Genomic DNA, 22,109 nt, shown 5'->3' with positions numbered 1-22,109 from the left:
GCATCAGACCTGCCCTAGCTCACAGCATGGCATGCCTGCTTCAGCTCTCTGGCCCAAATTCGAGGCTTATGTAAGATATTCAAGCCACTGTGCTGTGGCCTTGCTTTACATGTAGGTCACATTGAATGTAGTTTGAAAGTCATGAAATGATGGTGTGTACGGCTGCGTTTAATGGTTTACCATGGTTACGCTAAATGCTAGCATGTCAGTTGGCCACTAAAATGTGCTGAAATTTATTGCTGTAACGTTTTTTTAGTGAATGGAAACAGAATCTGAGAAACGCATTCTTCAGTGTATCAACAAATATTCAGAAGGGGGAGTTAATGGAGGGCTGCTGTGATGAGAATCTCACGCATTACTCCCACGAGTGCTCCCATGAGGCCACTCCCCTCTGCTGCTCCAATTTCACATTGAGAGCTGGTTCCTGTCTGGGGCCCTTTCATCTCTCTTTCTGTCTCTCTTTCTCCCACTCCCCACCTCTGCTGCACACCCCCGAGAAACGTCAGCCTTTAAATACAGCCGCGTATTTAAGCTGCGCTAATTAAGTGCTTCACTCATCTCATCCCTCTGAGGCTCAAGCTGAAGCTGGAAAGGCTGTGTGCATGAGGGGGAAATCCTTGCAACTCTTGCCCACGAAGGCCACTTCCAAAATGGGATCAGGAAGCCATGGAGTCTGGCCAATAGTAGTGCGTCGATCTCGGATGTGCGCACACCCCAGAGGCGGGTTTCATGACTCAGACCTCGGGACCACTGAGCATACACACACCTGCATGGCGACTTCTGCACCTGCAGATGGACGAGCCGAGGCCGTTCGGCAGTGTAGCTTTGGCCACTGCTGCTTTCGTATGTGGTTGATTTTAGTAATGGAAAGCTCTAGGATAAATCTGAGCATCTGGGACGTGGGTCCTCATACTCCAGGGGTATGCTGATGGCCACTGGGTCATGCCAGAGATTCTCTGCTTGCCGTGCAAAGATGAATACAGGTGTGAGGCGCACTGGGTCTGTTCACATTGAGGAAACTCTTATCTTAGAAAATGAGGTACAGCATGCCCATGGGTCCTTAAAAAGTCTTCATTTGTCTGAAATTGTACAAACTTTAAGGCATTAATAAGTCTTAAATTGTCTTAACTTTGAAATTGCGTGGTTTAAATTTTTTTTTTTTGCTTTAGACATGCATTTTTGCGCTCGAAAATTTGCCCATTCAAATTGCTAAAACTAAATTCCTGTGACTAACACAGTAGTGTCAGGTGTCCAATCAATGATTGTAAATCTGAAAACTGGCTATTGAAAATGACAAATGACAATCTACATTTTGATATAATAAGAGATTTGTGGCGCAAGTTTTGTTTCTGTACTTGTTGGTGAATAAAAAAAAATCCCATGCGCTTTGCTGCAGCCGGAGAAGATGCATGAAATTGATCGTGTGTCCAGCTAGTACATCACCAGTAGAGAGGTTTACTCAGTCAACTGACATTGCTAAGACATTTTAAAAACCACAACTTATTACCATGACTTATTAATATTTCTACATTGGAAACATGACATTTTTGTTAAAGACTTTGGATATATTGTCAAAGTCTAACAAAAAGTATCTGTTCCTCAGTGGCTATGTTTATAATATTTATTTAAGAGCTATTGAATTTTAATCAAATTGATTTTGAATCACTGCAAATTTGATCTTAAGTTACATGTGAAGTAACATTTAAAAAAAGACTTGGGGATGCCTGCAGGCACCCTGATGGTTTCTATTTCTGTTGCTGCGCAGTACGGAGCAGTAATGTGTCAGTGATGTGTCAGTGATCTGACAGTTGGATGTGGTAAATGGATCTTTTTTTCTGTACTGTCTGTTATAGTGTGGACTGGTACAGCTGGGGAGTAATTAGACATGTGGGAAAGACTTTTAAATGATCATTTTAACCTCTCGGCTGCCTCTGTGAATTTTAAATTCACAGGAGATCCAGAAATTGTTGTATGGATAAATTATTGTAACTGTTGCTGTTAACGAAAGAAATCCTGTTGAAATAGTTGAGTTCTAAGTTAATTGGACCCAAAGACCAAGAGTTCTTCCAGTTTCCTAAGTAATAAAAGCTAAAATTAACTGTCAGATGAATGTCGGGTAGAATCAGATTACTCATAAATCAAGCACTCTTGTGTTGTTGTTTTTTTTGTTTTGTTTTGTTTTTTTTGGTCGGTCCTGCATTATATTGTATTCCTAAGCCAAAATGTTTTTCCCCCTTCTGTCATGTTATTACTCCATAATGTTACATTGCATTAGCTCAAATATGTGTGTGCAGTGACAAGCGGGTCTGTTTGGTGATGTGTTTATGTTCCAAGCAAGTGGCAGATGCTCAACTCTGATGAGCTTTGGGAGATCTGTAAGTGGAGAAGGAAAACAACAACAAAAGGCTGCAGGCTTGCATGCATCTCCATAGCAACAGGCGTAATGTGGGACCCAGGGAAGCAGAAGGCACTGGTGTAAGTGGCACTCTAAGGGATACATTCACACTGTGGCTGGTGGTTGCAGGCCCATTAGCGTCACTGCACACAGGTTTGCTGGTGGGATCCTTGGAACGTATGCATATATTTCTGAGAATGTGGTTGGATTTTTGATAAATATTGATGTGATATTAGTTAAGTTATAGACTAGATGGGCTAGAAGAGAGCGCAGTATATCATTATTATTTTAAAGCTCTGCCCTGGATGGCAATGACGGCCTTTGCTCAGGACGGCTGGATTTCTTTTTCCTATTTGAAATGAAGGAATTTTTGTTTGTATGGGTGGGTAGGATGTAGTCATTTGCTGTATAAAACCACTGTAAGGTGCTTCTCTTGCTGTACACTGCAAACTCACTTTCTTACCTCTCAAACCGCTTAAATCGGCTTGGGCTGAGCTAATCGTTATCAGTTGTCCAGTCTGAAACGTAACGGCGTGATCTGGGCCATGCTGCTGGCCGTCTGAGACAGCCCTGACGTAGCCCTGACAAAGTGCTTCTTAAATTAGATGCAGTCTGCCACCCATTTTCCCCGTGCCCCCCCCCACCCTTTTTTTTTAAACACTCCCGCTTATTTCATTATTTATTTTTTCCTTCAACATTTTCATTTAATGTTTGTCCATGTCGGTTTTCTACAGACTCCGAAGAAGACACAGGCTTTCAGCACACCCCGCTCTTTAGTGCCTCCAGCACTTGGCTTTCCTTTTTTTTTTTTTTTTTTTTTGCAGCTCTCCCTGCCTGTCTGTGCAAATCATGTCAGTGTCTGTAGGATCGCGCCACGCTCAGCTCCATCGCGCTCAGCACGCCCTCCTCTCCAGATCAGCCCATTAAAGAGTGCCTTGATTTTCTCAGCTCTTAACTTGCAGACAGGAGCCCTGTTCTTTGCAAGAAACGGCATTTAAAAATAAACCTCAGCAATTAAAGTGTTTCTATCTGAATGGTTCTAATAATAGCATAATTGTTAGGGAATTTGTTTTGTGTGTTTATATTTGGGCATTTGTGTGCGTGCGCATGTGCAGCTGGATTCACACACACCCCCTCTTCAAGGATTTAGCGCTTCCCCCTCAAACCTCCCCCCACTAATGCTGCCCTGTGATTGGCGGAGCACACATGCCACGCAAGCTTCTCGAAGGTTCTTGGTAGGAAATCTCGGGTTTGTTAGCGCTGCGCCAGCACAGCCTGCGCAGAAGTGGGAGAGGGAGAGGGGAGGGCTCCATTAGACACACAGAGAATCAGGCCAGTATTAAGGCATTAAGGACGCTTTCTGCTTCCTGTAACTCATCCATAATCAACAGGAACAATGGACCCACTGAGACAGATGAATGTAAGGGAGAGACAGAGACAGACACAGAGAGAGAGGGGGAGAGAGAGAAACCCTGTGTCTGCAGGACGCCCCTCCCTCAGCTGGCTTCCCTATGACTGTGGCAGGCAGCCTGAGCTGGAATTAATGTGCGATTGTCGTCACTGCCTCTAGCTTGTGCTGAGACAGCCTGCGCAGAGAATCCGCCATGCTGAAGGCAAAGGGGCCATGATTAGGGGAAGACTGCGTGCGTGTGCGGGCATGCATGCGTGTGCGAGAGGGAGAGAGGGGGATAGAGAGCAAGCGAGTGCACGCAAGAAGGAGGGAGAAAGGCAGAGTTCATGTTCGTGCATGAATCCATAAGATCCATCTGGAGGTGACTGCTCCAGAGTGGGCCCCTCTGCTGTTATATAACCGAGCTACTCATCGTCTCTCGTCGGCCAATGAGAGCGCGCCATGGGCTTCTGGATGGAAGGGTGCCTGTTATTAGTGCAGACCCACTGAGCTACTGTAAGTGTTCTGCTGGAGACGTCCCCTCGCCACTGTGTGGACTGCTCCATTGCTTAAATCCTTTTGTGATCATCTTCACCTTCCAACATCGTCACTTAGCTGGAATGTCTCCTTTTTGTCCCATCAGACACAAAATCATATAAGGTTCCCTTATAAAAATGAGACATGGCAACTTTCCTTTGGATGTGTGTGACCGAAAGAAAAAAAAGCCTTCCTAAATGTAAGTAAATCTCTGAAAAGAAGGCATGGACCCAGGGTCTCAAACACGCAGTTTGCATGGCACACCATTTCTCCAGCTTGAGGGGCATGACCCCGATATGTGTATTATATACTAGTTGATGCCCCAGGGCTCAGCAGGCAGGTCAGACACACCTTCATGTCTAATAATGTGATAGAAATGGTTCTATGACGCACTTGTGCCGTTTTTGGTTTCTGACAAAAGGGACTCCCATGAGCCTCCGTCATGCGAAGTTCTCAAGTGGGGGGGGGGGGGGGGGGAATTACTGCCTGCCGAAGGGGTGGTGTGGTTTCACCTGGGTGCAGCTGTGTGAGGGTCGGCCTTTACCATCCTCATTCCTCTACGGGCGGCGAGTGGCATGAGGCAAGGCTGTGGGGGCAGAGCAGACCTTCACCACCGTCCGTCTGCTGCTCTCTGCTGGTGTCCGAAATGCCTCTTTTCACCTGAGCTGAACCAGGTACGGGGAGGTTCTGGACTAGTAGGCAAGACATCTGTAAAGAGCTACTCCTCCATCCCCAGCCTTGCGCTCACGTGTTTTGTGCTTCACTTCCAGCCAAACCTTGACGATCTTTCTGTCTCCCTCCCCTTCTGACGTCTTCGTTCCGCAGTGCCAGACTCTGCCAAGCCCGGCCCCGCCCCTCCTCCCCCTGCCAACCCCAGCACCACCAACCCACCAGTGCCCTCCGCCAGCGGCAATGGCAGACGCGCCCCGTCCAGCACCCAGCAGCAGCAGCAGCAGCAGCAGCCGCCGCCGGCAGCCCCGCGCTACCCGCCCCGAGAGGTGCCCCCGCGTTTCCGTCAGCACGAGCACAAGCAGCTGCTGAAGAGAGGCCAGCCCCTGCCCGCCGGGAGCCTCACCGTGGCGCAGCCTTCGCCGGCCAGCCCCACGCCACAACCCTGCGCCAGCCAGACACACCCAGGTCAGCTTCCCCGCTCTTTCTTTCTCATGCACACGAGCGCGCACACACCGCTCAGACACACACCACGCACGCGCACACGCATGCCCTGGGTCCTTGGCAGCTTCCGCCAGCTGTGACGAGTTCAGCGTTCATGAAAGACACTGAGTTATCGTCACTGCATTTGTCCGCAACGGTGGTCTGCTTTTTTGCAGACTTCATTCAGATTGATGGTAGTTTCATGCCATTTTCCAGGCTGTTGCTCTACTGGCTGCAGTAATCTCGGGTATAAAAGAGGAGGTTTTGTTGTTGTACAGCCGCCTGTCTTGTTGGAATATTCAAAGCTTGTGTTTTCTGAGTGTAACTGGCCTCGAACATGAGACTAAGCGTGCTATAGCTGACTATAACTATACGTGAGCTAGCACGCTAAGTGTGAGCTTACATATGCAGCTTGCAATTACAGATCCTCCGTGGGCCTGGGCTGAGGAGAGATGCAGCCATGTACAACTCTACTGTTGCCCAAGTGAACTGTCAGGCATGTGCTCTCAGGCATGCCTGCCCATGTACTGTCCCCTGCCCATTTCTTTCTTTATTTTTATTGGTCCCTGGCTCGCCTCAGCAAGTGGACCATCCCACTGGAGGAGGGGCAGGGCTCGTTATGCACCTCTTCACTTCGCCCTAATGAGTGGCGCGTGTGTGACGGGAGGGTAGCATGAGCGCACTCAGCTGGCAGCGTTTGGTCCGCCCCCTTCACTTCACTCACTCTCTCTCTGCTGGTCAGAGTTTGCCTGGATACTGTGTTGTGATGCAGCACGTGTGCTGAGCTGTGATTCTGCTGGATATTACTTAACCGGCATCGGGTCCAGCATGTAACAAGAGCTCGCCACCAGCTGCGCGTGTTCCTTTTACAGAATGACACTGGAATCCAGCCCACAGTCCAGCCCACAGTCCAGCCCACAGTCCAGCCCACAGTCCAGCCCACAAACCTCATTCATTGTGGTAGCACACCCGTTCTCATGCTTGATCTCATGGTCTCTTCCTCTTTTTCTGTCATTTTCTTTGCATTTCTGTCTCTCACTTCTCTTCTCTTTTCATCGCATGGTTGCCCCAGTGCAGACCATGTCTAAGGTGAACCCTTGCTGACAATTCGCCACCATTCTGCTGCTCTGTTCTGACAGGAGATATTGTTTTTTAATTTTTTTTTTTGAGTACTCATAGCTAGGCTCAGTGTAAACAGTGTGTGCTCATTGAGATGCATCTCTCTATTCAGGAAGCGGAGTGTCTGTGTGTGTTTACACAGTCGTTTTGCTGAGCATGGCCTCTAGCACAGTGGAAAGTGCTGGGGCCCTTGGCTGGCTCTAGCGTGGGGATTATCACCTTATTATGGAGCCTCTGAGTAGCAGAGTCAAGACCTCGGTGCCGCAAACAGACAGGGGCACATTGCCTGCCAGCACACCCACATCCACGCTCTCGCTCGCCACTGCACACCCACATCCACGCTCTCGCTCGCCACTGCACACCCACATCCACGCTCTCGCTCGCCACTGCACACCCACATCCACGCTCTCACTCGCCCTTATACCCTTGCCCACCATGCACACCCATGCATGGCCTGCTGTGGCAGGACTGACACCGGTCTGACCACTGGGCTGGAGCTAGATGACAGGACGTTTTGTGCTGGTCATCTGCATAAAACGTGAACTTGCAACTCCAGAACCTGCGAGGGCGTTAATGTTTTATTTGTTTATTGGAAGCATACAAACTTTCAAGCCCAGAGAACTGCGGCGATCCACAGGGTGCCCCTGAGGTGAGCTGACTGTTTGCATGTGGTCAAAGGATGTAGCTCGCGGCACCGACTTGGCTCTGTAGAGGGGGAGATTTGATTTCACATTTGCTTCATCCAGCCTTTCACCCACCGCCAGTCAGAATCTGTACAGCTGCCGGCACTTTGGTTGGTGACAAACAAAGCATCCTTTGTTTCATGTCCTTTCACAGTCCGCACAGAGAAACGGAGCTGTTTAAGCGTGGGGGCGTGAGTTCGAGGTGCAGTGTGAGGTGTTGTGTTCTATTTAGAGCTTGCTCCTGACCCGGCGTGCTTCCACAGGAGACGCAGCCTTCCTCTGGAAATGCAGACAGTGTGCACACACCGCCGTGGCCTACTCACTGGTGAGGAGGATGTATACATAATCCTTCTCTGTGCCTTTAGTCCAGGGACCTGTCCATGGCGCCCCCTGCTGTTGGCTGCTAGTCCTGGCATCCGTATGGGCTGATGGACGTCATTTTCTGTGCCAGAGGGGCCTAGAGTCAGTGTGGTGCTAAACCATGAGCCAGAGGGTGGTTGTATAAGCCTTTCTATCCCACTGTTGCTGCTCCCTGGCCCCTCCTTCTTCACCCTAGCCCTGCTGAAACCACCAAACACCAGCATCAGGAGACCTCCTGCCCCTTCACACAGTGCTGCTATTGTGCTGTGCACCACTGTGTGGGGATGTGTGCACGCTCTGTGGGGCGGGTGATAGGGGAGTCTTGGTGTAGCAGGTGGTAAGGTGCAGTTCTCCAGGGCAGAGCTGCAGCCTCCTTAGGCAGCATAACTGAAGAGCGTGTTGGGCACAGCCAGATTTCAAATTAGCATGCCTAATGTTCCATGCAGATCTGAGCTCTTTGTCTAATCTCGTTGACAGGGGAAGTCAGCCAGGTTCTTAATCTTAACCTGTCCATACTTGCTGCTAATTTATTCTATATTGTTGTTTAATTTCTGCATTGCAGATGAGGTCATTTGCAATGCAGAATGCATAGGGACCACGATTGCAATAGGTCTTTGTGTTCTCCCTGTTTGTTTCTGTTTTTATTATAGCCACTGTATCTTATGAAGTGTTGGAATAATGTTTTATTAAAAAATACAACACCACTTTGGTCCAATAAAATCAGTCAGTCTTTGCAAACATTGAAACTGAGGATAAAAAGAAAATACTTTTTTTTTTTTCATTGCAAGGAACTGGATTTGGACAGATTTATTCTATTGCATTTTCATATTCTCTAAAAATATTATTGCATGATTTTTTTTTTTTTTTTTTAAGATTTTTTTTTTAACGAACATATTGTAAAACCATGGTGCATGGCTGAAACTTTACCAGCACACAGCTGAGTGGTGTATGGCCCTTTCAGATATGTAAATTATTAGGACACTCAAAATGCAATATTTAAAGGAAGAGTTCATCCCCCCCCAGTTAAGAGGGTCCTCACCCTTTTGTCATATTCACCCCATTCTAAGATCTTATTGGATAATTTATAGATGCTTTAACCAGTTTTTACATCAACTAATTAAAATAAAACTACTACCCCATACCCAGTGAACTCCTTTTGGTGAAAAAAAAACATACAACACATTTATATTTACCCACACACCTTGCCTGACTGGGAGAGTAATGCTTCTCGTTATTACTTGATCAAGACCTTTTCAGAAAAAGTCTTCTATAATGCGAGTTTTTAGTTGTCTATCTTAGTAGTCAGTGTAGAACCAGGTGCTAACATAACCAAGGTCATGGGCTTGACTCCCATGGGAGAGCACACACCACCATTACTGCCACACTGATAAGTGTGTAAGCCAATCTAGATAAGAGTGTCTGCCAAATCATGCAAATGTAATGCTTGTGTCTTCTGCCTTGGCACTCAAGTGAATGACTATTATTGCAATAGTCATCTGTACGGTGACTACTTCTTGGATGTTTTCGTGCCCACAAAGCAAGTAACATTTACAAAGTTGCTATGTCAACATAGAAATACATTTGCTGAAGAGTGCGAATGTGAGGTAGATTCTGCTGTCACTTGCTTTGAGCTTGTGCCTTCCCTTTGACAAGTTATTCAGGGTTCCATACTGTACAGAGCACAGCTCGTCATTTGATTGAGAAGAATGAAAATAAACCCAACCAGCAGTGGTACCTTATGTTGCTGATCTCTGAACGAGCCAGCAACAGTAACTAAAAATGCCGGCACACATGTTTTACCAATGTGTTTTCCTGTTTTCAGACCACTCAAAAACTGTACCAGTTTGTCCCACCTCCAGCAAGCCTAAACTGTGATTCACTGAAAAGAGAAATGAGGGAATCGCAACAGGAGTATGTGGACCATTGGAAGGAGAAATAGACTGTTGTTGTTGTTGTTGTTGTTGTTGTTTTAATGGTCTTTTCTTGAAATATATGTTCTGAGGAAAATGACAAATCAATTGGCAAATAATTAGTGTAGATACAGGAATAAATGCAGCTGATTATGTTTCTCATCTTGAAATGGCATATATTGATTCTAGAATTGATATATAGAAAATGCCTATGATGCATCCAACAGGTATCAGATGTGATTTTGGTTGAACGTCCCTTTTAATGATGGTTCTCCAAATCATGGTCATCAGTACAAAGGGATATCTCAGTTACCAATGGGTTTCAAGTAGGGTCGTTAGTTATCCAATGAGAAAAAGGTACTGCGAGTCACCATGCAGCATGCTGTGCTCTCCTGAATCCAAGTCTTTTCTAGCTAAAATATGGAATTCAAGTTAATTAAGGCTGGTGAGAAAGCAGGTGTTAAAGTGCTATAAATCAGGGTGTCAAAAATAAATGAACCCCACTAGGTTTGGCTGGAGGAAACATGCTGATGGACAGCCACTTGGCACTTGGTAAATGAACTCTGTGCTTATTTCTGCACCGCTTGTTCAAAAACAACCTGCCCTGTAGCAGCAGCAAAAGTGAAAGTGGTGAAGCCTATCTATGCAGGAAAAGCTCTCAGGCTCAGAAATGTGCACTGCTTTGACCCTGGGACGTTCTGCCTGTACTATCTCGCCAGCTATGTGGAGCGGCCACATAGGGCAGCCCGCTGAGACCTGCTTTTGGGGATCACCGTGCCCCTCCACTCCCCTCCGTGGGGCAGACTCTGTCTGATGAGCCAGTGGGTCAGATTTTTTATTTTTTTTTTTCATTAAAGGTTTTGGGAAAAGGAAGAATGTGTTTAAATGGATAACTATGACTGTAAAGCTAGCTTTTATCTATGAGCACTACATTACTTGGACCTGAAATTAAAAGCTTACTGGGGGAAAAGGGCACTCTGGGTGTGTACAACACAATTTGTGCAACACAACTTTAACAAGAAATTTAAGTCCGTGTATATGATTTTTTAAAAAAAGAAAAGATTTTTGTCATTGGCTATTCATTGTTCACCATTAGAAATTTATTGAAAATAAAATCTGACCTGTTATATAGGAATTAAACTATTCTGCCAAAATCTGAGGCCAATAATTCCAATAAGTTATACAGGGCAATGGCTGTTATTAAAATAAAAATTAATAAATAAAACTAGATATCGCCATGTCTGCAGTAGGAAAGCAGTTAAAGCACCTGGAGACATGGTGAACCTGCCAAGAAGGGCCAGCAGGAAACTACTATGGAGGTTTTCACACCAGCCAGTTCACATCATGGTGAAATAATGATTACAAGTATTTGTCCTTGTAAATGCAGGCATTATGGAAGGCAAACAATAATACAATCAGTGCTGAGTAACCGAGTTTACTCCCTGTTCTTAATCCTGCCTTCTTATTATCCCATTTCCTCAGCATGTCAGAAAATATGTTAACAAAAATGCATCACCAGCTGCCGCACATTATGAAAATGTATTTTTTTCCTCTTTGAATAAATATGCTAAAATTGTAATGGTGTGTGGACAGTGGATAGATGCCTGATTGGACGAGAGGTCGAGAAGGCAGACTCTTGGTATTGGACATGTTTGGAATGGAGTCAACCTTCTTTTGCAAGTGAAAAAAAGAGAGAAACTGGAGCTGAGGTAATTTTAGTTTGCCGTCCATGTATTGAACCGTAGCAGTGCCCCTGATTTTAATCACTAATGGCTTTGATTACATCATTGCATCATGTTTGGGCAGAGAAAAGCTGCCATTGAGTTGGTGTATAATAAGGGCCTGTTTTCTGTGGATCTCAGCGTAGTGTGTGTATGAGTAGCTGGGATCATTTGTAAACAAAGCCATCCTTGATGTCTTGATGTTTGTGTTTTGTTTTGTTTTTTGTTTTTTAGGACACCCCATGTCCCCCCCACCCACCCCCCCCACACACACACAGAAGCTTGTGTGCTCCACAGAGACGTTTAGCTTTTGGCCACCTGCCCACATCCATGTGAGGCTCATTTAGTGTGTTTATCCTGTTTCCCATGTAAGCCCTGAAGTGTTCTTTCCTTTTTGAGGGTGGGGGGTGGGGGCGACAATTTTGTGAAATATGAATAAGAGAGTATGTTAGAGGCAAGGGAGGAAGGCAGAGCAGAATGAGCGTGTGCGCACGCAAGCATGTGCATGTGCTCGGGCATTCACATGTGTGAGCACATGCGTGTGCGTGTGCGTGCGTGCGTGCGCGCTGGGGGGGGGGGGGGGGTGGTGTGTTTCTCATTCCAGTGCAGCCCAGCCCAGCCCACACTCCGAGACCGGGCTGCTTTTGTCTTTGTTCTTCTATTCATGGGGCTCCATTGTGTGTCGGAGTGCTAATTGCAGCTCGAGTGGTCTCGCCTAAACATCCAGTGACAGTCTGAAAGCATGAAAGGGCAGAGGAGCAGGGCTGGAAGAATTTTTCCCCCTCCGGTTTGTAGTCTCTCCTGCACTCTCTACTTCACCCGACACGCTCTCCATGCGCGCCTCCGCCTCCACCGCCGCCGCCTCACTGCTTCAGGAGCCCAGCAGGCTCTGGAGAAGGCAGGAGCGGGGGAACAGGGGTCAGACCCTGCTGGAGCCACATGGGGGGGAGCAGGGCGGGCGCTGGCACGCTCGGCTGCAGTTTCTTGGCAGCAGTTCAAAAGTGAGCGTCGCGTTGCCTTGCAAGCAGCAGACATATTGTATCAGGGATGGCTAGCACTCTACACGCAACCTAGATCTTCTGGGAGGATGGTCGGGCAGCTTCTGTCTTCAGGTACTTTTCCACTTCTTCGTCATCACCCCCTCCCACCCCAACCCCCGACAATAAGCTGCTTGTCGTTCCCTCTCTTCGCGCTGTGAGGCTGTTTCTGTTTATTTTGTACTCGAGGTATTCTGGCAACTGCAAATAAAATGCAAATCCAGGCGGTGGACTGGGTCGCATTGGGGGTTAAGGACATGGGTTTCCCGGGCTCTTTGATAAGTGCGTGTGAGAGAAGGACTGAGATGTTGATGGCAGCTTGGAGCTTTTTTGGCTTCGGTTCAGGTTTGATAAAATGGCGTCCTTTGCTGCGCAGCCATGCTCCAGAAGGACGGTGTTTGTGTAGGAAGCATGCTACCCTTCTCTCTCTCTCGCTCACTCTCTCCTTCTCTCGCACTCTTCGCTTGCTCTCGCCTGCGCTCCGTCTCTGGTTTTGTCTGATAGCTGGTTGAAAGTGGTTTCTGCAGCCTGGAGACTGCCTGCCAGGAGTGTAGGAAAGCTGTCGTTCTGCTCAAATCCGACACATCCTGAAGTGCGTCTGCGCATGCAAAGGTGCACAGAAACAAAAACAACAGCAGCGCCAGACACCGAGCTGGACCCATGCCAGTCAAGCTGGGCGGCCCTCGCCAAGTAATTAACATCCCTGAATCAGGGGCTCCATATGGGGCATTTATAATGCACCATTTCATTGCAAAATGTAACATTGAAATATTTCTTTGAATGGTATATTTTCTGGTCCCTCAGGCCAGCACAGAGGTAAAGCTCTGTGGTGATAGCAGTGGCTGCATCAGAACCAGCACTTAGAACCAGTAGTGCATTAGGACCTAGATGCCTTTTCTAAAGGCAACATACTACTAAATCATTTGGACATCATTGTTATAACAGTAAAGCAACTTTTTAAAATCTGTTTATTTTTTAGGTGTTTGATTACATTTGAAAAAGGTATAAAGTGATTGGCTGTGTGTATAACACCAATTTTGCATATCCTTTTCTATAAAAAAAAAAATACTGCAGATATCTTTTTAAATGATAGTATTTTTGTAATGCATGGTTCCTGACATGTAACTATGAGCAAAAAAAAAAGGGTCTACCAAATTCCTGAACATTTTATTCTATAATGACCTGAATAATAAAATAAAATTATTGACATCTTCAAAGAACGTAGAGTCATAATATGCACTGCCTGGCCAAAAAAAAGGTCACACACACTAATATTTCGTTGGACCGCCTTTAGCTTTGATTACAGCATGCATTCGCTGTGGTAGCATTTCCACAAGCTTCTGCAATGTCACAACATTTATTTCTGTCTAGAGTTGCATTAATTTTTCCCCAAGATCTTCTATTGATGATGGGAGATTTGGACCACTGCACAAAGTCTTCTCCAGCACATCCCAAAGATTCTCAATGGGGTTCAGGTCTGGACACTTTTGTGGCCAATCCATGTGTGAAAATGATGTCTCACGCTCCCTGAACCACTCTTTCACAATTTGAGCCTGATGAATCCTGGCATTGTCATCTTGGAATATGCCCTTGCCATCAAGGAAGAAAAAATCCATTGATGGAATAACCTGGTTGTTCAGTATATTCAGGTAGTCAGCTGACCTCATTCTTCGGGCACATAACGTTGCTGAACCTAGACCTGACCAACTGCAGCATCCCCAGATCATAGCACTGCCTTGTATGGTAGGCACTAGGCATGATGGGTGCATCAGTTCAGCTGCCTCTCTTCTTAGCCTGATGCTCTCATCACTCTGGAACAGGGTAAATCTGGGCTCATCAGACCACATGACCTTCTTCCATTGCTCCAGAGTCCAATCTTTATGCTCCTTACTAAATTGAAGCTGTTTTTGCTGGTTAGCCTCACTGACAAGTGGTTTTCTTAACACAGTTGTTTAGACCCAATCCCTTAAGTTCCCTTCACATTGTATGTGTGGAAATGTTCTTACTTTCACTATTAAACATATACCTCTGTTCTACTGTTGTTTTTCTACGATTTGATTTCACCACACATTTAAGTGATCGCTGATCACGATCATACAAGATTTTTTTCCAACAACATTCCTTCCTCGAAGATGATGTTTCCCCACTGTCCTTCCACTTTTTAATAATGCGTTGGACAGTTCTTAACCTGATTTTAGTAGTTTCAGCAATCTCCTTAGATGTTTTCTCTGCTTGATGCATACCAATAATTTGACCCTTCTGAAACAGATTAACATATTTTCCACGACCACAGGATGTGCCTTTCGACATGGTTGTTTAACAAATAAGAAGCTACACACTGCATCAGTTAGGGTTAAATTACTTGTTGCCAGCTGAAACATAATCACCCATGCAGTAATTATCCAATGGGAGGCTCTTACCTATTTTCTTAGTTAAATCCAGGTGGTGACCTTTTTTTTTTTTTTTTTTTGGCCAGGCAGTGTATATCCGATTATGTTTCACTCTTGTTTTAATGGGATGTGAGCTCCAGTTTTTATAAAATAATTTTTTTTTATTGTGTATAAAGAGCATGAATGCTTAAAAAAAACAGCATTATGTTTCTTATTCCTTAAAATAGCACTGTTCTTCCAATTTTTTTCCATTTTGTCCTCCTCACTCTGTCTCTGTCTCTTCTCTCTTTACAGACCTGTCCCTACAGAGTGGCCAGGCAGTGCAGTATGAGAATTCCCACTGGGGGCATACACCCACCAATCGCAGTGCCACTATAGTCACAACCAGCAGCGGCTGGGATCCACTGATCATAGACGGAAGTGATACTGAGGCGTGGCCTTCCATTTCTCGCAACGAAAGCCACACCCCTGCAGGATGCCCCTCGGACACTGATAGTGTTGGTGACATCAGCAGCAGCACAAACAGCATGAGTATGGCCACAGGGGCCGGCCAGCAAGGCCACTTCCCCGCCAATCATCCAAGTAAAGCCAATACCAGCCACTCAGGAGGCCTCCTCTCCAGCCAGAGTGTGGTCAACAGAGGCTGGGGCTCTAGCCCATCTCCTGCCACAGGTGGAGAAGGGAAAAGTGATGGCAGTAATGTACCAATGGGAGCCAGGGCTTGGGGCTCCTCCAATTTTAACTTGAACTTGAATCCCAACGCCAACCCCTCAGCCTGGCCAGTCCTAGGACATGAAGGGACCGGCGTAGGTGGCAGCTCTGGAGGACCCAACCCCCCTCCTCCTAATCTTTGTAGCCCACCAGGTGCTCCACCCACCGGCACCAGCAGCAGTGGTAATATGGGTGGTGCCAATGGAACCTCTGTCAGTAACAATGGTAGTGGTGGCAGTGGCAGTGCGTGGGGGGGCATGGTCCCCGCTGACACCTCTGAGCCACACTCCTCCTCGTCCACGAACGTGTCTTTTAGCTCCGAACAGACCCTTAACACTGATGGACCAAATCACACTAAACAGGAGCCCGTGAGCCCTGGCCATGGCCTGCCTAACTGGAGCGTCACCCCTGTGGCCATGGGCTCCTTTGGCCAACCCTCAGCAGGAACTTCACAGGTCAATGGGGAGGAGGGATCCGTTTGGGGCAACGGAGATGCCAAGTCTGCCAGTGCCTCCAAGGACTCAGGTTGGGACTCGGGGAACAGCTGGGGGCAAGGAGCAGCTTCAGGCACTGCTGGCTGGGGACAGGCCTCATCCAGTTCGGACTGGGGCAAGCATTCTGGCAATGAGCCTAAGTGTTGGGAGTCTGCAGGCTCTCCAACTCAAGAGCAGCAGCTGAACTCCTGGGGCAGTGGGGCCAATGCCCCAGCCAGTGAAGGAAGCAGCGACAGCATGGATGGACATCCTCACAGAAGGGACCGCTCCTCAAGGGACATGGCCCCTCCTCTTCTGCCTGCCCAGGACATGGACCCGAGGGTCCTCTGCAACACTGGATGGGGGCAGACCCCTGTGCGTCAGCACACTGCTTGGGAGACGGAGGAAGCTGCTCGTTCGAACCGCAAGAATGATATTGGGACAGAAGCCTGGAGCTCATCCTCAAATGCACCTACAATGGGACCACCGCCCACTCCCAGCAATGCCAACCCAAATTCTGGCACTGCGTCCAGGCCCGATTCTGGGGGCAAGAGTGAGGGTCCCTGCCCTGCAGCTGCAGCTACATCAGGCTGGGGGACAGCCATGCCTGCATCCTCACAAACTGGGTCTGGATGGGGGGATACCACTAGCACCAAGAAAGTCCCCTCTGGTGGTGGGGGATGGGGTAACCCCCCGCCTGGAGGCCATAGTGGCAACCTCCAAAAAGGTGGACAGTCCTGGGGCTCTGAAGAGAAGTCTCCCACCTGGGAAGATTCCCATTCCAAGGCTAAACCTCAGGGTTGGGGTGAGGGGCCTAAGCCATCCCATGGATGGGGGAGTGGAGCTGGAGGAGATGGTGGGGCTGGCAGTGAATGGGGTGATTCTGGAGAAGGGAAGAAGAATGGGCCATCCAGCTCATCTTGGGAAGGAGAGGGACCGGGCTGGAAAGAGGGCCACCGTGGTTGGGGAAATTCCACCTCAGGAGTCGGAGGAAACTGGGGAGATACACAGCGCTCCAGTGCCCCAGCACAGGGATGGAGCAACAAGCCTCAGGAGGGTGGCAGTGGCAATAGTGCAGGTGGGAGCATGGGTTCATGGGGAGGAGCTGGCTCCGTTAAACAGAGTGGCTCTGGCTGGACTGGAGGTAATGGGGGAGGAGCTAAGCATAATCACGTTGCAGAGCCCACAGGTTGGGAGGAGCCCTCCCCAACCTCCATCCGGCGCAAGATGGAAATTGACGATGGCACGTCAGCTTGGGGTGATCCAAACAGCTATAACAAGACTGTCAACCTCTGGGATAGGAACAATCCTGGAATGCAGAGTAAAACAGGCCCTGCAAATGCCAACAATCCTCCCAACAACCATCACCACCACACCCACCATAATCAGCCTCCTATGCCAGGCCACAGCCATGGAGGTCCAAATGCAGCCAATAACCACATCTCCCCTGACAATACAAGCCCACATCAAACTGTGACCACTCATAGCAGAGCCCCCATCATGAATCCGGGTAAGGGAATTGCTTTGTTTTCCATCCTGTACTAATTAGGCCTTTTGGAGCTCATTTGTGGAAAGGTTTTTCCTAATTTTACAATACAAGCTATTGAAGGGAAGTGGAGACAATGAGGGCAGATACAAACAGATTTTTGTGTCATCCAAGTAAACGATCTCACCACCTGTTTTCCCAAATCAACAGCATATTGGTACGGACGTCCGCAGACCACAAATAATCTGAGACAAAACCGATTGTAGAGATCTTGACTTTCTTTTTTAGCATTCCCTAAGCCCTGTTAACAGAAATTCTTATACCTGCTTTTGATTTGCACTATGACAAAAGCTATTTACCAAATGTTCCTCTTTCCCCATATGGAAAGCGATCCGTCCTTGTTCTCCCAGCAGTATATGTATGCATGTCTGACAGAGGTGTTTTATTATGGGTCGAATCAAAAATGCTGTTTACATATTCTCTACAAGAACAGTCATACATGGTGTGTTTGAGATGGAAGGAAGTGTGTAATTAGAGTTGGGTCGCCATCTGCGAGCAGTTACATAGAGCCTCAGCAGGGTGCTGGATAAGGTCCGACGCCCTCTGCTGTCTCCTGATCTTCAGCAACTCTGCCAAGCCAGACTGGACCTGGCATCCTGAGGGCTGCCTTTTAGGCCAGCTGGTGCCAAAAATTAAACAGGCATCATCTGCCGTATGCTTGGACTGCACTCGGCACTTTCTGCTGACAGTTCCATTTAAGCAGTAAGGTTTAGAGAAGGAATTTCTGAATAGTATACTCTACATCTTTGCAGGCCTAATGCTTTTAACTTGTTTCCTTTCAGAATTATTGATTTTGTCCTGTGACTTTAGAATGATTGGTTTTAATTATTGTGTGTTTGCATAAATGTAAGTAACCGTGAAACAAATCTAAAGGTTTTAACATTAAAAAACTTTTTGCGGGTCTGTTTGCATGTTGCAGGTTTCTGTGATGGCAGTGTTGAGTTAATGATTAAATAAAACAGTACATTGTTCTGCTTTTGTCACATGCCTCATGCAAAATACTGCCATCGTTGTCGGCCCACTGATCCAGAGTTCCGCTGTCTCTGTGCAGGATGGGGAGAGATGCCTAATGTCCACTCCAAGCCTGAGCCTTCGTGGGGAGAGCAGGCACCCCCTGCAGCCAATGTTGACAATGGAACATCAGCCTGGGGTAAACCCCATGGAAGCTGTGGGGGCTGGGGTGAGAGCAGCCCTGAGGGCTATGGCCGGGGCAATGGGCCACCAGGACCTGCCCCCTGCAAGCCAGGTTTGCTTACATTGCCCGGCATGCTCACATGCTGTTTCAGCTGGTTTCTCACTACCTGATATTTACATGAATTTAGAAGTTTTATTGTACAATAGCTTAAATGGATACTGCCTATTTTGTAGTAGTAAGATATAAAAATGAACAAAGTTCATATGTCAGCATTTCTTGTCTTAAACCAGTCCTCTTCAATACTGTACAGTCAGCCCATTTCATTAGGCAGATAGGGTTCTACATTTTTTTAAATATACTGGCCTCTGCTGTTGAAGTGACAGTACTGCATGGTCTTACATTGCATTACTTTCTTGAACACAGATCTGGGTGAACCCTCACGTAACTCAAACATGATTCAAGTTGTTTACCTGAAAGGTTGCATCATTCTGAATCATGTTTGTTTAACTGTTTCTCTAGCCCCTAAATCTATGCAAGACGGCTGGGGAGGCGGTGAGGAAATAGGCCTGTCGGCTGGGCAGTGGGAGCAAGAGGAGGGCGACATGTGGAACAGCACTGCCTCTCAGGAGAGCAACTCATCCTGCAGCTCTTGGGGCAACCCGCCTAAGAAGGGCCCACAGAAGGTCAGTCGGAAGCCAGGAGAAGTGGTCGTCCTTCTGCATTCGCCACCTTTTGATGCCTGTTCTCGACTGTTCTTAACTGCCCTGTCTGTTCTCTTTTGCAGGGCAAGGTTCCTAACAAACAGGATGACGCCTGGGTGATGAACCGTCTCATCAAGCAACTCACAGACATGGGCTTCCCTGTGTGTATATCCCTTATTAAACGGTTCTAGTTTTTGTTTTCCTTCATCAACTGTAATGTTAGTAATGTACGAAGTAGGCTTTAGGATTGTCCTGTGTTAATCGTGGTTGACAAATTGTCATGGTGTGCAATTAATCGATCCTGGTGTTTGTTTCTTTGTTCTATGCGCACGTTGCTGTGTAGAGAGACCCTGCGGAGGAGGCTCTGAAGAGCAACAACATGAACCTGGACCAGGCCATGAGTATGTTCTACCACATTCAGCTCACAGCTGGGCTAGAATGAAGTTCCTGACCACTGGGAAGTGTAGTATGAAACTTTGCATTCGTTTCCATTGCAGGCGCCCTACTAGAGAAGAAGACCGAACTGGATAAGCGGGGGATGGGAATGTCTGACTACAACAACGGCCTCGTCAACAAACCGATGGGCTGCAGACCTTCGGTCATCTCCAAAGAATCCCCCTCAGACCGCCCCCCCTTCCTGGATAAGGTAGTTGAAACATCTGCTTCTGCAGTGTTTGAGAATTAAATCTGACGCAGAGCTTTACATCAAACAGCTTGTTGAGCCTGTGAATCCTTCCTTGTCTTTTGTAGGATGGAGGACTAGCGGAAGATGCCCAAACCTCACCGTTTATGCCTTCTCCCAGCCTGAAGCTCCCACTGGGCGGAGCTGCCCTCCCTGGGCAGGGCCTCGGGGTCGCCATGCAAAACTTGAACAACAGACAGGTGGGTCAGGCAAAGGAGCAGTGGTAGCCATCTTGAAAAACATCTCCATTTCCATGGTGTGGGCCCACACCCACTTTGAATTGCCACGATATCTGAATAGTTCTATACAAATAAACTTACTTTGCCTCTCCTGTGTGTGCGTGTAGATGCAGAGTGGAATGTTTGGCAGTAGCGGAGCAGCACAAACCCGAGCCCTGCAGCAGCAGCCACCTCCTCAGCCGACAGTGCCGCCTCTCAACTCCTCCCAGCCTAGTCTACGCACTCAAGTGCCTCAGTTTCTCTCCCCTCAGGTGCCACACACACGCACGGGCAAACGCATGCACCAGCCCTTCCTTCCTGCAGCGTTCAGCTCAAACCTTTATCTAACACAACTGATTCCACTAGAAAATGCCTTCTCGGCTGCATGATTGGCTGGATCGTGTGCCAGATAAGGCAAGAATTGAACTTGCCGTGAACTTGGCAGTGAACAAAGAGTGTGTGATGACTGCTCCGGCACACCTGCTGACAAGTCCATTAAAAAAAAAAAAAAAAATCAGATACAATTTTTCAAGAATATCCTTCCTTCCATACACAAAGTATCTATACATATTTGCTGATTTATTTATTTTTTTTCTTGTATGTTAATACAGCATACATTATTCATCCTGAAATGACTAATTAAAACGTTTTACCATTAAAGGATGCATTGTGTGAACAGAACTCCCCCTGTTTTGCCTCCAGGTTCAAGCACAGCTCTTACAGTTTGCAGCAAAAAACATTGGTCTCAACCCTGCACTTTTAACCTCACCAATAAACCCTCAGCATATGACCCTGTTGAACCAACTCTACCAGCTGCAACTGGTGAGTTCCAGCAGGTGGCGGTACTGTACCCTCATGTCACTGCTATCTAACGTTAAGATCAGACAAGCAAGCTTCATATAACTGAGATACTTCCCCTCTCTTGCGGCTGACTGCAGTCTAGCGCTTCGTCAGCCTGGCCTTAGAGAGAGTTGCCTCTGATGTGGCCTTTTTTGTACGTGTTTGTGCAGGCGTACCAGCGTTTACAAATTCAGCAGCAAATGCTGCAGGCGCAGCGCAATGTTTCCGGCCCCATTCGACAACAGGAGCAGCAGGTGAGCTCATGTTCCGGCCCGTTCCTACTGGGCATGTACCCCGACACCCTGATGCATGATCCTTTGTGGCAATATTTATGTATAATGGTGGAACCATTTCAAGAAAATTACTGTACTTTTTAAAAAAAAAATGTACTCATTCAATGTCTGAACATTAGCAATGGCATCTAAGGGAGGAGTTGTGTAGGAGCTAATGCTGTTCTCTAAATGCCATCTGGACACTCGCATGGTCCTGTCCTGCCTTGACGCTGTGTGTCTCTCTGCATAATTTGTGCTGGTCAGGTTGCACGTACAATCAATAACATGCAGCAGCAGATCCAGCAGCACCAGAGGCAGCTGGCCCAGGCCCTGCTCATGAAACAGCAGCAGCAGCAGCAGCAACAGGCCCCACCCCCCTCGCACCCCAGCCTGCACCCCGGCGCCGGCAAATCAGCCCTGGACACTTTCCCCACCCACCAACAGCCATCGGGCCTCTCCGTCTCCGACCTGCAGACCAAAGAGCCGCAGTCTTCACCCAACTCGTTCACCCCTTATGCTCTCGGTGAGTGCTGTCTCTGCCTCTCTCTCTCTCTCTCTTTCTCTCTCTCTTTTTCTCTCTCTCTCTCTCTCTCAATTTTTTTTATTTGTCCTGAGAGCTTCTCGCTGTTTGCCTGCCTAGCTGGACTGAACCCCAACATGAATGTAAGCTGCATGGAGGTGGGTGGCCTGTCCATGAAGGACTCTCCTCAGCCTCAGTCACGCCTGTCACAGTGGACGCACCCCAACTCCATGGAGAACCTCTCTGGCAACTCCTCCCCAATGGAGCCCAGCCTCAGCAAGCATGGTACAGCCATGTGCACGTTTTCCTTTTCTTGC

General features: G+C 47.5%; 1 protein-coding gene across 10 annotated transcripts in view; it reads left to right on the top strand.

Moving 5' to 3' along the window:
• Nucleotides 1–22,109, top strand: part of tnrc6c1 (trinucleotide repeat containing adaptor 6C1) — a 47,125-nt gene that overhangs the window by 14,807 nt on the left and 10,209 nt on the right. For 6 of the 10 annotated variants that reach the window (XR_014122738.1, XM_081710977.1, XM_081710978.1 and 3 more), the window contains 13 exons: nucleotides 5,148–5,459; nucleotides 14,989–17,388; nucleotides 18,476–18,670; nucleotides 19,079–19,242; nucleotides 19,344–19,421; nucleotides 19,604–19,661; nucleotides 19,758–19,906; nucleotides 20,011–20,142; nucleotides 20,289–20,432; nucleotides 20,863–20,982; nucleotides 21,171–21,254; nucleotides 21,537–21,795; nucleotides 21,913–22,077. Coding sequence is in view for 9 of the 10 variants with exons in the window: in XM_081710977.1 (XP_081567103.1) it covers nucleotides 5,148–5,459; nucleotides 14,989–17,388; nucleotides 18,476–18,670; nucleotides 19,079–19,242; nucleotides 19,344–19,421; nucleotides 19,604–19,661; nucleotides 19,758–19,906; nucleotides 20,011–20,142; nucleotides 20,289–20,432; nucleotides 20,863–20,982; nucleotides 21,171–21,254; nucleotides 21,537–21,795; nucleotides 21,913–22,077 (4,260 nt within the window). In the remaining variant the exon portion in view is untranslated. Of the gene's footprint in view, nucleotides 1–376; nucleotides 984–3,221; nucleotides 4,522–5,147; nucleotides 5,460–11,756; nucleotides 12,380–14,988; nucleotides 17,389–18,475; nucleotides 18,671–19,078; nucleotides 19,243–19,343; nucleotides 19,422–19,603; nucleotides 19,662–19,757; nucleotides 19,907–20,010; nucleotides 20,143–20,288; nucleotides 20,433–20,862; nucleotides 20,983–21,170; nucleotides 21,255–21,536; nucleotides 21,796–21,912; nucleotides 22,078–22,109 lie in introns of those variants that run through there. The other 4 variants (XM_081710982.1, XM_081710979.1, XM_081710981.1 and 1 more) reach the window with 4 other exon arrangements.

Source organism: Electrophorus electricus, chromosome 3, assembly GCF_041902795.1.
Source record: "Electrophorus electricus isolate QZ-2024a chromosome 3, ASM4190279v1, whole genome shotgun sequence".
Taxonomy (NCBI): Eukaryota; Metazoa; Chordata; class Actinopteri; order Gymnotiformes; family Gymnotidae; genus Electrophorus; species Electrophorus electricus.
Note: the sequence above shows the minus strand (reverse complement) of the source record. Positions and strands in the feature narration are given on the sequence as shown.